Source organism: Amaranthus tricolor, chromosome 7 (genome assembly GCF_026212465.1).
Source record: "Amaranthus tricolor cultivar Red isolate AtriRed21 chromosome 7, ASM2621246v1, whole genome shotgun sequence".
Taxonomy (NCBI): Eukaryota; Viridiplantae; Streptophyta; class Magnoliopsida; order Caryophyllales; family Amaranthaceae; genus Amaranthus; species Amaranthus tricolor.
Genome location: NC_080053.1, coordinates 28,165,505 through 28,182,532, shown reverse-complemented (window position 1 = coordinate 28,182,532; position 17,028 = coordinate 28,165,505). Strand labels below are relative to the sequence as shown.

General features: G+C 33.7%; 2 protein-coding genes across 3 annotated transcripts in view; both read left to right on the top strand.

Annotated features, from left to right (window-relative positions):
- Positions 1 to 7,423, top strand: part of LOC130818194 (serine/threonine-protein kinase BLUS1) — a 28,813-nt gene extending 21,390 nt beyond the window's left edge. Inside the window, exons 15-21 of one of the 2 annotated variants that reach the window (XM_057684258.1) lie at positions 37 to 116; positions 1,934 to 2,050; positions 2,129 to 2,165; positions 2,251 to 2,297; positions 4,158 to 4,219; positions 5,836 to 5,887; positions 6,619 to 7,423. In XM_057684258.1, the coding sequence (XP_057540241.1) occupies positions 37 to 116; positions 1,934 to 2,050; positions 2,129 to 2,165; positions 2,251 to 2,297; positions 4,158 to 4,219; positions 5,836 to 5,887; positions 6,619 to 6,672 (449 nt within the window). In that variant the 3' untranslated portion in view covers positions 6,673 to 7,423. The remainder of the gene's footprint in view (positions 1 to 36; positions 117 to 1,933; positions 2,051 to 2,128; positions 2,166 to 2,250; positions 2,298 to 4,157; positions 4,220 to 5,835; positions 5,888 to 6,618) is intronic. The other variant, XM_057684260.1, reaches the window with a different exon arrangement.
- Positions 7,424 to 8,113: 690 nt separating this feature from the next.
- On the top strand, positions 8,114 to 16,392 carry LOC130818193 (monodehydroascorbate reductase 4, peroxisomal). Its single transcript, XM_057684257.1, has 7 exons — positions 8,114 to 8,388; positions 10,676 to 10,727; positions 11,538 to 11,618; positions 13,701 to 13,819; positions 14,154 to 14,373; positions 15,272 to 15,390; positions 15,526 to 16,392. Exons 1-7 carry the CDS (start codon positions 8,269 to 8,271, stop codon positions 16,261 to 16,263), a joined length of 1,449 nt encoding a protein of 482 aa, XP_057540240.1. The 5' UTR covers positions 8,114 to 8,268; the 3' UTR covers positions 16,264 to 16,392.
- Positions 16,393 to 17,028: the final 636 nt, after the last annotated feature.

Below are 17,028 nucleotides of genomic sequence, written 5' to 3'. Positions count from 1 at the left end.
AAAGAAGCGATTTTGTTTTTCTTTTCTTTGCTAAAGCAGTGGAGGATTCTGCTGAGGGGGCTATTGTTCAACGAAAGGGTCGTTTTCAAGTCACATCAGCTGATGTCAATTCCAAGGTATGCTTCTGTTATTATTAATACAAATTTTCCTACATAAGTTAGTTTCTTAGGCCTGGGGATTTAACTTTGTGCTGGTAGTCCTGCCGAGTTGGAACAGGAAGATCTATAATGCTCTACTGTGTAATTTTGAAAAAGGCATCGATTGTTACTAGAGTATATGAGCACCGCAGATTTTTTTGTTCTTAAGAGAACTATTATCATGCTTTCATCATTTTTATTTATCCTCAAACTTCTAGCATTTTATTGAATTATTTAATTTCCAAGACAAACTCATTACTCTATAACCTACTATCAAAATAAATAGCTCCACTCTTTAAATTTCCTCGATTCATTAATTCAACTGTTTTTAAGCAAACAAGGTGTGGGGGGTATCTTTCATGGTGGGTTCTTTTCGAGTTTGACGTAACTTTAGGAGAAGGATGCACGCTCTCAAAGTGAGTCTATGTGGATAGCCTTGGTAATGCATCAATATGGAGGCACCATAGGTATTAACATATAGTTTATTAGAAATATCATGCAAAAGACGCTAGTTGGAGCAAAAAATAAAAGAAAACAGGAATTGCTGAAAAAATTGTAAATAGGGGGAAGTGAGGGAGAGAAGAGGGGATAATATATGTGAGCTTGAATTGAGGTTTCTAACTTAGTTGGGAGAGAACAAGCCTTTTGAAAGCTTGTACTTATCTTTAGTTGCTCTGCATTTTTCGGAGTTAAATGGAATTCTATGACCTTATTCCTTTGGTTATCAATTTCGGCCTTTTGAACTTTTGATTCTTGAATTCAGGGTTTCTATCTATTCTACTAGTTTGGAATTCAGCTATATTGTTTAATGTGAAAAGAACCTCTTGGTGTAGACGTAGACAATATTAATTATTAGAAGACCCTGACTTGCTCAAAATATCTCCTTGTGCACGCTGCTACATTCATGTATCTAGAACAAGTGTTTCCGCCTCTTCATTCAATATTTGATTAACCGTCAATCCCAGTTGAGGCGGGTATTGGTATGGACTATGAAGTTGGTGGTTAATGGGTGGATTTGGGTATGAAAAAGTCTTACCTGCCTATGGAAGTGGGTATGTTGTGGGTATGATGTCTTAACCACCCCATATCCACCCGATACGCCCCATACCCATCCAACCCGCCGCATACCCGCCTACCCCATATCTACGATTATATACTAATCTATGATAATTTTATATATTTCTGTTGAAAATTATTGACAAAATTGTAAATTTACTAGATTTTCTAAAATACCTTGGTTAAAAGTACTTTATATTTTTTGATCTATTGATAAAATCTTTACTAAAATATAAATTTCAAATATTAGTTTACAGATGCATAATATGATGAATTATTAAAAAGTTAATTTATCTTATAACATATGGTTTAAATAATTTTGATGTGCTAATAATTTGGTAAGAAATGACAATTGTATGGTGCACATAAAATGCGTACATAGAGTGAATATGAAGCGGGTATTAGGTGGGCATAACTGTAATGCGTATACCCAGTTGGCTAAAGTAGATAAGAATGTGTTTAAATACACATCCAAGTGAGCGAGCGTGGGTATGAAATTTTTACCTGCCATGGGTGGTGCGTAGGTAGTGGACTGGTGGGTATGAAAATTTTAGGGGGTATGGATATGGGAGAGGGGATACCACACCGGCCCTCCCATTTTGCCATCCCTACATTAATCATTTAGAGATGTTCTTTCAACCCTTTTTGGTGTAGGTTCATAAATTTGAATGAATTAGCTTAGTTATCTATCTTGTAGGCAATGGGGATATATGTAACCATTGCCATTTTGCTCTCTCTAGGGTTCCGCTTGCCCAAGTTCTGTTCCTGGAAGCACAGGTCTTATGTCTCCATACCTTTCAGCTAATGCAATCCTTCCAGCCTTGCAATCCATTTTGCAGCATAACAACATGCAAAGGGTATGTATCTTTTGAACTAATGAGGTGAAATCTATGAATTCGTAATTGTGCTTGAACTTTGACTTTTCGTGCTTGCAGGATGAACTAGTTAAATTGATTAAGAATGTGGAGCTAGGTAATACTGTAATTTTCTGTTTGCTGGAAAAAAACTTTTCCTTTGCATATTCTGTTCTTATCTTTACTCGTTTTATGCCTTGCAGGCAATTTTAGTGACACTGTTGATGCACCTACGAATGGCGTTTCACAGGTATCCATCTCTTCTTGTAGAACTCAGTGGTGTGCTTTTAAATATACCCCAGATGATTTGTTCTTTGATTCACCCAGTAAAGGGGGAAACCGCTTGTCTAACACCTGGCTACAAACTTACTGTTTTTTGTGGCATTTGTACTTTTTTTCTCTTTGAATGCTATGTTTTTATGAGTGATCTTTGTAAGCTAGCACTCTGCCTCACAAATTGCTTCTGGTTTTCCTTTGGATTGCAGATATTTGAGAAAATGAATAGATATACTATAGATGTCTATTGTAAGATCTATTACATTGCATGATATAGTCTCGTATACCTTGTATTCCCTGGCATGTGGGACGTGATGGTGTAGGACTGGTTTATGGTGCTCAAAGGTTTGTATATGGCGGTCAAGGGTTGATATATGGTGATCAAGGATTGCTCAATGTTGGTCAAATTGTACTGGAGTTTGGGAAATAAAAATTCTTTGGGGAAGTAGGAACTAACATAGAGAAATTTGGAGGAATTCCAATCTGATTAAAGGGGGATGAAAAGTTTGAAAAATATTGACCATACTCATTTTGATGGAAATGAGGGTTTTAGATTACCTGTTTCTTTTCTGGTTACCCCATACTTAGTGGCCCCTTAGACAATGGCAATCCCTCCTCACGAAGATGGGTAATAAGGCTAGATTGCTTGAAATTTAGTTTCATTTGGTGATTTGATTTGAGTTTGGATTAAAGGGATAAATTTCAAGAAAATGGGTTTCTATGGCAAACACTTATTTCAGGATAACAAGAAATGGGCGTTTTAGATTCTTTTAAATGCAAGGTTTGTTCGCATCTACTCTGATCTGGCTGTTCTCATTAGCTGAAAAATGTATATAAAAAAGAAAGTGAGAAAGACCTTCATTGGGATCTATCTTGGGCTGAATAGAAGAATCTTCTAGTTACAAGTTTTTATTTCAAGAAAACATAAACTGTACAAAAATCCATTGACAAATCAAAAGAGTACTATAAAATTAAAAATCAAGACAATGAAGCCTAAAAATTAATCTAGGATTGACACTTGAACTGACTAAAACATTTCAAAGAAAAGGAAAAAGCTGAGTCATTATATATTTTGAAATTTATTGAGTTATAATCGTCATGCATGCTTTCTTTGGGTCCTTCATTTTCCCATGATTGATGACTAACTTCTAGACCTTTCAATAGCCCTTTCACATATTAAATGGAGTAAACAATATCTGATTTATTTTGCTGACTTGATTAGTGAATTGAAGCATATAATATTCAACCTTAACTGATGTAATCACATGTAGCTTTTGCATCTGATTATCTTGAGTTTATTTGTTGCACTTGATCCATTCCTAGCTTCAATCCTCTTTTCTTGATAAGCTCATTGCTTTTATTTGTACTAAAAAGCTTTGTACATACTTAATTTTCAAGTTAACTTAGCTATAGAAGTACCCCTTCTGTAACACAGTTTAGACTTTAGGCCGACTTTTGCTAGAATTTACATATAAAGAGCTTAATAAATGATTGAGACGGCTCCATGGGTTTCTTGGTATAACTCTCATTGGCTTTCCAGAACTAACCTGCATCATGGATTCTCAAGTTTTTAGAAAAGATCGAGTCTAAGGGAATGCGTTGTTTGAATTAATTTTCTCTTTTCTGATTACCCTGTACCAAATGGTCTCTAAGTATTTAGCTCTCTTTAATCTGTATAAATTTTTTACAATTTCAGTTCACATATTACATCAGTTCTAAACTGTTCTGTGATATATTGAAATTTGCTTTGCTTTGTGGCATGAAATGGTATATTTTTACTGAAGTAATATAACCTTTATAAATACTTAAGTGTGTTATGTATTGCTTGCATCAGACGTTGCCAGGATCTGCTAAGGAGGGCGAACTTTTGGCTCAAGTAATGCAATTGCAACAGAGGTATGATGTGGGGTTACTATGTATAAAAATGGGTATTGTGTAACAAAATAGGAACGTTCTTCAAAAATGCCTATTTTTATAATATAGTGACTAACAATTATAGTTTTTTCTTTCTCAATATTGACCTTAGATTTCAAGGGTGTAAACTGCTTCTTGTTAAAATCAAGGGTGTATATGTGTATATCTACTCCTGTCCCATTAAATGTTCCTTTTTTTTTTTGACATATTTCTTTTGTATTCCACATTCCTTTTATAGAAAAGAAATTTGTACTTTTATCAATATTTTATTAATAAGGACCCCACATAATTTCACTTTTTTTTCTGATTTGTACTTATATCAATATAAGGACACACATGAATCAACTTTCTTAATTAATTTGTACTTTACTAATCTTTTATATTTAATAATACAAGTACCCAAACTTTTATGCAAAAAAACTGTGCAAGATGAAAGTGAAATTTATAATATTTGGATGGAGGGAGTATGAAGTTTATTTTGGACTATTTTTTCTAGTGCATTTAATATTTCATCAAGTCTATACTTGGGGTGCTTTTTTAGTTGCTCCATTTTTTGTATGCACACTACACAATGCACTATTTTGATCTCTAATTATGTCTAGTTAAAAACTATAAAATTTGATATGATGAAAATGTGCACTATTTTGTGCTCTTGCCTTTAGTGGTTCCTCCTCCATCCTCTCTATTTCTGCTTTTATCGGCCTTTTTCAACCGGGTCTTTCTCTCTTCTCTCTCCCCCTTCTCTCTGTTTGCCACTCTCATTTTTCAGTCTCTTCTCAATTGCAGTAGTGAGCCATTGGTCAACTATTGAGAAGCCACACAAAATTGACTAAACTCAATAGATTCTTGATATGGAATTTTAGTTGTCAAATTTGATCATTTCATGATCGAATGGTTGCTTGAATTGTGTCGGTGATGTTTAATGCTAGTGGATGCTAATTCTTCCTTTTTTGTAATGTTATGGTGGTTGTGAGGGTGTTGATGCTGGTCGATGAATGAAGGTGGTTTTTGTAGTATTGGCCACAGGGGTTGAAAGTGGTGATATGGGGGATCTTTTATTTAATTAATTCCTCAAACCACCCACTGATCAACTCTTTTGCCCCAACTACATCACCATGGCATCATCCACCTTGGTATAAGGAGCTACAGAAAACTGGACTAACAAAGAAAACAGAGGTTGTAATTACTATGCAAATTGCAAACGTATCAACTAAATACTACGGAGATATTATCTGCACATGCGTGTGAAAAATCCATTTTGCATCAATGTCTGTTATTTGCATACGCTTAAGATCAATGTTCATTTTTTTAGCAAACTCTTAATGTATGCAAACTTCATCAGAAAATGATGCACACATGTTTTTCAGAAAAAGGAAAAAAAAAGATAAAATAGAAGATGCTCATGACACCGAAAGTAAATATTCTTCAATCAAATTGTATTGCACTTTCACATTCAGTTAAAATAAAAAGGGTGAGAAGGATACGTGGTGTTACCCAATCTAATGAAATTTACTTCCTGAGTTTTATTTTTCAAATGAAGTGGATATTTGGAACATTTAGCTTAGTTTGATATTCTAATTTCAAATGATGCATCACAGAATTGGAAGCCTAGTAGATGAGTTGCAGAGACAAAAGCTGAAAAATGCTCAGGTGCGTTTTATTCTTCTTAACTTAGTGCATTTCAAAGAATCATTAGATATGCCAATACAACAATATTACATTAGAGGGATCGCATATGCGCAACCTTACTTATGTAAAAAAATGAGGTTTTTGTTTACCCTTGATTGCGAAGTACCTTCACTTAAAAAACAATTGAACATGATTTGGATTCTATTTTGTGTGGCCTATTCATGAAAAAATAAGGTCCAATAAGTTTAGGTAAGTTCGTTAAGGGAAAAAAACTTGGAGTTGTGATAAGCTCCAATAATACATCAGAGAAGGATCAATAAGGTGAATTCTCTCCTATATTTCACATGTTTTAGGAAAAATTAGATAAGGTCTTGTAAGTTTGTGTAAGTTCACATAAAAGAAAATCGGCTAAAGCTTAGATAAGGTCCAATCTGTTCTGACATAGACCAATAAGGTGAATCTCTCTCATTTTTACTTAATAAGGGCCAATAAGTTCATATAACTTTTAGATAAATTCATAGTATAATGGATGATAAGTTAAAATAAGTTCTGCCGATATTTTTTGACATTCCATTACCTCAATAGGTGAATCTCTCCCATTGAATTGAGCATTTTACAGTCCTGGAGACCCTAAGCATTATAATTAGATTTCTTTTTCGGTTTGAGACTTGTATCTTGGCTGTGGTTTGTTGTAATCTTAAGTCAGAGCTTTCTCAATTGTGGTCATAATTGACAATTTTAACATATTTCAGCTGGAACGGCAATTGAATAATTATATTGAAAGAGCTGAAAAGACGAAAGATTGATTGCATATGCCCCGAGATGACTCTGAATGAGGATGCTTTCTTGTGGCTTATTGGTTCGACCAACGACATATCCCCATAAACCTAATGGGAATGATGATGGCAGCTGCAACCCTTTTGGACAACGATTTTCTCCATACAGGGGAGGATATCAATCTTCATATCATCCACTGTTGCACCGCAAGCCTGGAACAATTGCATCCTATTTTTGTGTATTTATGTGGTACCTATATGTGAATCCTTAAAATTTTGAGTCGGAAAATTAGTGTTAAATTATCTTTGTGTTACATCTTTTCTTACAAATCTTATATATTTTGATACTTGGCGTTCATACAAGCGCGCATGGCGAAGCTTCTCAAGGAGCTATAAGAATTCGGAGCACTCCCCTTTAGTTTACTATGAGAACTTAGGACGAACTATGTAAGCTCCTTGTAAAAAAACATCGAGAGTTATAATTAAGAATGACAACAGGTCGGATTTGGACCGGGTTTATCTGGACCTATATTTTTATCTTTTTAAAGCATGGATGCAAGACTTGTCATCCCTAACTCTTAATGTAGCAATGACTAAGAATGATGAGGAACTCATCAATCATCAAGAAGATTGATCAAGTGAATCTTAAAATGCTTGCAACTATAATAAAAATGATCAATTGAAAGATGAAGAAACTAATATCTTTGTGATCAATCCTCTGTGATCTTTATCTAAAGTTCTTCTCTACTTTTGAGAGTTAATTAAATTTATTAGATTCTTAATTAAGATTTTTTCCCTAATAAGTATAATTATAATCATAAACTATATTTTCAAAATAATGTTTTAAAGTTTTTATTATACAATATTACCCATGTAAGATTTAGTTATTGTCGAAAAAAACAAAGAAAATAGATAGGTTGACGTTGTCTATAATTAAAACGATTAAATGCACGAACTTTTAGAATTTTTAATTGGTTAAAAACACTAAGAATTTTCTTAAACCAAAGAGTTTAAAACTTTCAATTCATAGAAACTCATCTACATAAATTTCTCATTTATAAATAAATGTAAACTTTTTTGTTTTACCAAAGTGGATAATTAGTAAAAGAGTTGTATAAAATTCACAACATATTTTCTTTTTGAGTGTTTTTTTTAGTGTTTTCTAAATTATTTCAAATACTTCACTTAAACACGATAAGTAAGTTTACACTTATTTATAAATATGTTCACACACTTTATGTAGTATAAAAAGTTAGTTGATTTTATGAATAAATGTCGACATTAATTAATATATAAATAAATACAAAAAACCACTTAATTACTAAAAACATTTGTGTCAAGCCCTAGTGTTACAAATCAATGCCCGACCCTACCTAGACAATATTACATTTCTTGTGTGGAATTATTTTGAAAAAAAAAATTAATAACTTAAATCATATAAAAGAAATAGAAAGAAAAAAAACAAACGAAGAACATAGAGCACAACTAGAAATGTGTGGCGTGTGGGGCGTAGAGTCTGATAACTCTGTATGAGCCTATCCCTATGACTCTATATCTCCGTTCCCATTTCTTCGTCAACGCAACAGATTGGGATTATATGATCCCCATTCATCTGGAGAACCAACTATGGGTAGAGCTTTTGTGTACGTGATCTTGGGCGGTGGAGTTGCTGCTGGTTATGCTGCTCTTGAATTCACCAAGAAAGGGGTTTCTCCTGGTGAACTTTGTATCATCTCTCAAGAATCGGTTCGTTTCTCTTTTTCCCTTTTTTTTCAATTTCAATTTTGATGTTATGTTCTTTCGTGTTATGGTTTTTGTTTTCTGGGTTTTGCCGATTTTTTACTCTTCCTTTTGGGTTGTGTGATTGTTGAATTCAATTTGAATATGACCGCATTCATCTTTTAATTTTTTGAGTTTTGGGCTTAATTGTTGTCTGTAGATTAGGGTTTGATTAAATCTCGATCCTGAACAAGAGGTTTTAAAAACTTTTATGAAACGAGTGTTAATTATCAGATAATGGGGGAGTTCATCATGCTTAAAATGATATGCATTTTTCTCCAAGAGGGTTCTCTTACATATATCTAGCTTGAGAAGTTAGATAGGAGCATTTGATTTGCATTAGTTCATTTGGTGAATGAATTCAGGTTGTAGCCACGATTTTCAGGCGATCAAAATTTGATGAATGTATTGAATTTAACTGCTTACAGTTACACGATCTACATTTTCTATTTTGATATTTGGAGAGTCAAGTGTGCTAATACTTATCGAGTGACTAGTACTTACTAGTGGATAGTTTTTTTAGTCTATAGAGATAAACTAGAGCAAGTAGATGGTGGTGGAATTAGAAAGTTTTTGTAGTGGGTTGAACTGATAGTGTAAACTTTTAAGATTAAGTAGTTAACTTCATACAAAAATTAAGTGTCGCAAAATCTCAAATATTATGAGGAAAAAAGTTTGAAATATACAAAATTAAGTGGGACCCCTTGTTACCTTTTTTTTGTTCTAATCTTTGATTGTTTAAAACATTTGAAGTATGCAATTTTGATTCTTGAGAAATAATTACAAAATCGAACAAAAGTTTTCTATGTGGTTGGGTTTGCGGTCATATTCTCTAGAATCATATGCAAGTTGATCAAGAGTCTTTAAGCTTTAATAGTTCAAGAGAGAACGCAAGAACAACAAACCAATGCGAAAATGCTTGATATCTTGAAAGTGGCATCTTGTGGGGTGTTATGACAAGCTTCCCGGCCATTGCACTATGAATCGTCAACTTATAATAAAAACAATGAATCATTGTGTTTCAACAATACCCCATTTGGCATTAATTGACTAATTGGATTTACACAACTTTTGTCCCCGAGTCTTGAATAGTAGAGCTTGATAAGTCCAACCTTCCAAGTTGGACAACCTGAACATCATAGGTTTCATGAATCATTTACATGACCCAAAAGTTTAATACCTAAGTGGTAAAAGATCCTATAGTGCATTTCTTTTATATCCTTGTTACCGTAGCATCTTAATTATCTTTGATCACCCTTGATGTTTTTCTTAGTTTCCATAAGAGGGAGTACTCAATGATGGAGAATTAGTTATCTAATACTCAACCCTAGTTGGCTTTCTAATACTCCAGCAGTCAACCCTCTCAATGTCCCACTTTTAAGACTATTGGGGAATAAATAATCCTCATAAACGTGCAAGTTTGTATCTTACAGATAATTCATAAATCTACCAGTCATTTTCAGATAAGGGCTCAACTGCTGGAACAGAATTATGGCATAACTGTGGTAATTTCAAAGCAGTGTTTTCTTGCTATTGGAATCAGGACTTGGCCCAGCTGAACAGTGCATGAGCACAAAAGCCTGGACCAAATTCTGTCGACTTAGTTTGGTCGTGGCCGTATGGCTAAGGATGCATACCATGTCTAACTACAGAGCTCCTGTAGCTCATACAGCATGCACGGGAATGGGTGCTCAACAAAACTTATGTACAAAGAAAAATTAAAAGTTTTAGGCTTTCAGGGGAGTTATTAATTTCTTTCTGGGGCGATGAAATCTAATATTTGAATTATTTAGCTCAAAAGTGTTTCATGGTGTTGGAAACTTGTTTGATGAAAGAACATAGCAGATCCATTTACATGTAAATCACAACTTTTTATTAATGAATAGAAATTTCATCAAGTTTCAGGCTTTCAGCAGTACTCCATTTAACAATTCTTTTCTTGAGCGGGGAAATCTAATAGTTAAATTCTTAAACTCCAAATTGTATCGTGTTCTTGGAAACTTGTTTGATGAAAGAACATAACAGATGCATTTACATCTTAATCATAGCATTCCATTAATGGGTTTTCACACCTAATTTGAATTCTGCAATTTTCATATTTTGGAGGTAGATAATGCTGTTTCTGGACAACAAAATCCCAAAAGTTTCTCAAAAAACATTCCACGAATGTTTTTTATGATACTATTGTATTTGGATGAAGTAATGTGGATGCTCTATAACATGAATTGAACGAGTTTTCTGTTATTCTTCCCAGGTTGCTCCTTATGAAAGGCCTGCATTAAGCAAAGGGTTTTTGCTTCCTGAAGGTAGGCTTTTGCACCATGACACAAAAAAAAATATTGTGCTATACCAGTGCCTTTATCTTTTAAGTAGTCTTGTGACGTTCTCCATTTGGATTTTGGACAACATGACAAAGTCTATAATCTATATGAAGTCGTAGTCTCTTGTTCCTTTGAACTGCTGGATGCTCGTTGATGTAATGGATATACTACCTTCGTCTTGTGTTACTTGTGTGGTTAGAGGAAACATGTGCTTATTTTTTATTCTGGTGAATAGTAGTACTATTGGTTACTTTTGAACTTGTTATTTAATATCTTAGATAGATTTAATACATTGCTCTACAGTCCAAAATCATATTAATTGGTACTGCAGTTATGAAAGCCATAAGAGGAGATTTTTATTTTCATGGTGTGAATGTGAAACTATGCAAAACCATTTAAGAAATCCCCAAAACAGATTAAAAAGTTAAAAATAAAGGAGATTCAGCATTTAGCTTTCTTGTTATATCTTCAGAGAAATTTACTATCCTCTTGTAAGGCTAGGAAGGCTTTAGGTTAACTGAAAGAGTTTATAAATTTTTGTACTTCTGTGAAAGGGGTATGCAAAGATTAATTTCCTCAGTGGAGTAGCAAACTGTATCTTGAGAAGGTAATTTCTTGTGAATAGTGATAATACTCGAGAAGGTTAAACATCTAAGAAAGCCTAAGAATTGTTGTATGTCCTAGATTATCACAGTAGTTTCTTGAAGAATGTAATTGTAATACTGCCTTTTTAATCTTGATATTTGGGCTTATCTAAATGACTGTATTGGCTGTTTGAAAAACTCATGCTTGCAGCTCCTGCACGCCTTCCATCATTTCACACATGTGTTGGTCTGAATGAGGAAAGGTTGACGACAAAATGGTATAACGAACATGGTATAGCCACTCTCAACCCAACTTTTTTGAACTCTGAGATTTGATATCTATGTTGCTGTTCTTAGTTTAATGCACTCTGTTATGTTAATATGGTTAGAGAAAAATGTTCTCTCTCAAATATGTTGACAGTTTGACACTTCTAAGTATGGTGTGAAAATAATTTTCAAATTGGAATTCTTTTGTGTCTTGTCATTTATTCATTGAAGGTTGAAAGCTCATATTGGAAACTAAAGCAAGTGTTAAACAATTTTGACACATTGAATACATTGACAGACTAGCATCTATAGGATGGTGGTGCATTTATAATGTGGAATGCTATGTAGGACTTTTAGATTAGTTTGTTATATGGCTCATGAAACTGCAAGTGCTTCAACTAATTGTGAAATAGTCAACTCCATGACATTTGCCTCATTTAGACGTTATGTGAGCAACAGAGAAAGAGATTAAGGGACAAAGATTAGCATGCGATTGTGTGTGTATATATATATATATGTAGGGTCAAGTCCAGTGAGAACCAAGCTTATATGAGAACCATGAGAACCAATCTACCTGATAAAAACGTGTTACTTTTGGGCAAAAAAATGTTACTTTTTTTAAAAAAATAGTTGCTACTTTTAGCAAAAAAGTGTTATTTTCAAAAAAAGTTAATACAAAGTAACACGTTTTTTCGGAAAAGTAACACTTTTGTATGTAGAAAGTAACACTTTTTTGTGAGTTTTGTTTAGAATTTTTTCTGAAAGTAACACTTTTGGAGGAAAAGTATCAACTTTTTTTTTTTAAACAAAAGTAACACTTTTTTGCCTAAAAGTAACACATTTTAGTAAAAAAGCAACACTTTTTTGTCAGCTAGATTGGTTCTCACGGTTCTCGTATAAAGATGGTTCTCACTAGAACTTCTTCCTATATATATATATATAGGAAGAAGTTCAAGTGAGAACCATCTTATATGAGACCGTGAGAACCAATCTGCTTGACAAAAAAGTGTTACTTTTTACTAAAAAGGTGTTACTTTTAGGCAAAAAGGTGTTACTCTTTTTTACAATACTATTAGGCAAAAAAGGGTTACTTTAAGAAAAAAACTCAAAGAAAGGTGTTACTTTTTAGATAAAAAGATGTTACTTTTTGGAAAAAACGTGTTATTTTGTAATATATTTGTTTTTTTGAAAAAAATATTTTTTTTATGAAAATGACACTATTTTTGCTAAAAAGTACCCGCTTTTTTTAAAACAAAAGTAACACATTTTTTGTCCAAAAGTAACACATTTTCTTTAAAAAAGTAACACATTTTTATCAGGAATATTGGTTCTCACGGTTCTCATATAAGCTTGGTTCTCACTGGAACTTGACCCTATATATATATATATATATATATATATATATATATATATATATATATATATATATATATATATATATAATTAAAAGATGAAAAAATATATCCATCATTATTGCAAAGTTGAGTTGCATATATGAAATTGGAAGTCCATACGTTGCCCGGGTAGAAACTTTATTCTAAAAAGGCATTGTATTAATGTTGATTTCCTTGTCTGTTTTTCTGACTAGTGAGAAAGAAAGTCATTGTGGAATAATAGAGTTTGATCTAGGTACGGGAGATATTAAAGTGGGGTTTGTGGTTATATATGTTTTTTTATTCACTTGAAGACTCAAGGAATTAAAAGAAAATGATGGATAAAGTTTTGAACAGCTTTTGTCTGTTAAGTAATTAAGCTGAAGCTTTAGTTGATTTTGTTAACCGATCTGACCAATAAAAAAAATCATATCTCCCATTCAACCAAACACGCCCAAGAGCTTTTTGATTGCCAAACAGGATATATATTTAAAGCTCGTCAACTGCCAACTAAATACTGAAGCTAGGAAAAGGCGGAGATTACTTTAATTTTGGCATTGAGGATATTTTTTTTTGTTAATAATTTGTTGGAAGTGTGGGATGTTGCTTGAGGTTAAAGATCTTCCACGTGGTTCTGTGCTTCGCATATCTTTCTGGCTGAATGTGAAAGTAATGCAACAAATTCAGGCATAAAAGATATTGCTTACATATAAGAATTTCATCTTCGAATCCAGGCATTGAACTTGTTCTTGGCACTCGTGTAAAGTCTGTTGATGTGAAGCGGAAAACTCTGTTGACAGCAACTGGGGAGACAATTAGTTACAAGATTCTCATTATAGCCACTGGTGCTCGGGTATTAGCTTATTCTTCTTTGTTTATTGCATTCCATTCTTGTGTCATCTATGATCCACCTTATATTCTCATTATTGTTTATAACTTTTGTAGTTTCCCTAATGAGCAGGAGGCCTATTTTCTTGACTTTTGTTTTCAAATCATCCTTCCACCTTATCACTAACTTTACTAATTATGATGGAAGCAATTGACCAGATGAAATAAGGATGATTGACTTTTATCTTAAAATTGCATTTGGAGGAAAGCTTTGAGGTTCACATTTATGTATTTGCAACACAGTGTGTTTCTTGAAACATTGATTACACGTGCTCATATATGTTTTTGTACAACTTTAGGCTTTGAAGCTTGAAGAATTTGGCGTGAATGTATCAGACGCTGAAAATGTGTGTTATTTGCGTGATCTTGCTGATGCAAGCAAGCTTTCTCAAGTGATGCAATCTTGTGTTGGCGGAAATGCTGTAGTCATTGGTGGTGGTTATATAGGGATGGAATGTGCTGCATCTTTGGTCATAAATAAAATCAACGTAACCATGATCTTTCCTGAGGCTCACTGCAGTAAGTACTTACAAGTTAGCATAAATATTATATTAGCTTTCCAGAAATATTTTTTTCTTGAAAAATATGGATGTCAATATTGATATTGACATTATACTTGCTTTTTAAGCAAAGTTCTCTTAATTTGAGTCGTTGATAGTGTATATATCAACTTTGAGGAGTTTACCAATATACATTGATATGCACCCAAATCTGCCAACAACGAAGAAACAAAAGAGCTAATAATATATTATTTCCTTATGGAAAAGTGATTATTTTGTGTTTAAAACAAATAGGATTATTTCATTTCTAACCTGTTATTAAAAAAACGAATGACCATACATATATTACATATTTTGAAAGAGATCTCAGATGATGCTAAAAATTGTCGCTACCCTTGAAACCAGCGTTATGCAAGGTTTCTTTAAAAAAAAAAGCTTTTTATGATCTTCTAAAAGATTTATAGCTTTTTGGTGTTGAATTATAATGGACTATTTTCAAATTCTCATAAAATCATGTGCACTTTTTATTTATGTTAAGTTGCTAATGATATTTGCTACCAAGGGTCTATCAAAAATAACTTATTTGTTATCCAACAAGGATTGTGCTGCGTACATCACTCCAAAAACCCACCTAAGGGGGAGCCACTCTATGGCACTGGGCATCCATTTCTGTTTGCCATCTTCTATACTATCAATCTTTTTATTTAACTATTGCAAAAAAAAAAAAAAAAGAAACCCCTTGGGCGGGGGGGTGCGTCTTACCCTGTCCCTATGGTTGATTGCTTGGCTTCCTGCCTCATATATGAAGGGTTTCACTTCCCTATCCCCTTTCTTGGTCTGGCCAAAGCTCAATTTCCACAGAATTCCAAGCAATGTTTATCTTACATTTTCCACTGTTCATTAATTCATTTTTTCAGTGCCGCGCTTATTTACCACCAAGATAGCAGATTATTATGAGGATTATTATAAAGATAAAGGAGTGAAGTTTGTGAAAGGGACAGTCTTAACATCATTTGAATTCGATTCCAGTGGGAAGGTAAATATCATAGGTTCACACTCATCATACACACCATTTTATGCCTAGCAGTACTTAAACCTATAGGATTCATCCAAATGATTTAAAACTAACTGATGATTTAAAACTAACTGTTCATTGTTATAAAATACACAGGTTACGGCTGTCAATCTAAAGGATGGCACTCGTGTACCTGCTGACTTGGTTGTTGTGGGAATCGGAATCCGCCCCAATACTAGTTTGTTTGAAGGCCAACTATCTATAGAGAAGGGTGGGATCAAGGTCAATGGAAAAATGCAAACTAGCAACAGTTCTGTCTATGCAGTTGGAGATGTGGCAGCCTTCCCTGTTAAACTGTTTGGTGAAATCCGTCGACTTGAACATGTTGATTCTGCAAGGAGGACAGCAAAGCATGCTGTCAGTGCGATAATGGAACCTCAGAAAACTGACGACTTTGACTATCTTCCATTCTTTTATTCCCGAGTATTTGGTCTATCTTGGCAGTTTTATGGGGATAACACAGGGGAGATAGTCCATTTTGGTGATTATACAGGCAAGAGCTTTGGAGCTTATTGGGTAAAAGACGGCCGCCTTGTCGGATCTTTCCTTGAAGGTGGAGACAAAGAAGAATATGAAGCCTTAGCGACAGCAACCAAACGTAGGCCTTTGGTCGAAAACATAGATGAGTTAGAAACTAAAGGCATGAGCTTCTGTGCTGAAATCTGCAAGAACTTGCCACCATCACCTAGTGTCGGTATTGGTGTCAATGTTGAAAGTTGTGTTCGTATAGCGGAGAAGCCGTTACATGTTATCCATGCTGGTGCTGCGGTTATATTTGCTGCGTCAATAGCTGGCTTTGCTTACTGGTATGGAAGAAGACGCAAGAGGTGGTGAACATATCGTATTATGTAGATACTGGATAAGATACTGATGTATTGTAACACCATCGGTTACTGGATGAAGATACTGATGTTTCATATAGCTTTGTCTGTGCGATTAATGGTGATGCATTCTCTTCTGTTATACCCGCGTATAACCTTACTTGAGATGAAGAAAAACAAGCGAAACACAGCGATACAAACCAGACGCCTAAAAGCAAGTTCAAATGAACCTCAATATACAAAACCATGTAAAATTTTATTTGTTAACAATGATAAAAAAAAAAATTCATAACAATGCCATTTAAAATTACTAACAATGTTATATTTTTGTTTATAACTTGTAACATTATTAATGATTTATGGTTCAGTTTATAAAATGATAAATAAACTTTCTCAGAAGGATGCTAACAAAGTTTAGCTATTTACATAATACTTCAATCTCAATGAAAGAGTATTTTTATTGTTTTATTTTTGAAAGAATAAAACAATATTTGAAACGTGTAAACGAGAGAAAACAATAAATTTAATCCGGGGTTAAGTATCTTTAGCTATTAAAAGAGTAGCTGCACTTGTACGGGCAGAAGCATTTATGTGCGATATGACTAATGGAATAAGAATGATTATGCCCGGTGACGAGAAACTTTTGAGAAATCCAGTGTAATTGAACTTAGTTGAGCTATTAAAGTCAATTTATTTTAAGATCGCCTAAACATGAGGATTTCTGTATCGTACAAATATCTTAGCATGATCTCGTTCTGTCGTTCGTATATTACAAGTA

Coding starts and splice junctions, on each gene's coding strand:
- LOC130818193 (XM_057684257.1), top strand. CDS start 8,269: ATGGGTAGAGCTTTTGTGTACGTGATCTTGGGCGGTGGAGTTGCTGCT. Junction 8,389..10,675: donor GTATCATCTCTCAAGAATCG/GTTCGTTTCTCT, acceptor TATTCTTCCCAG/GTTGCTCCTTATGAAAGGCC. Junction 14,374..15,271: donor CTTTCCTGAGGCTCACTGCA/GTAAGTACTTAC, acceptor TCATTTTTTCAG/TGCCGCGCTTATTTACCACC.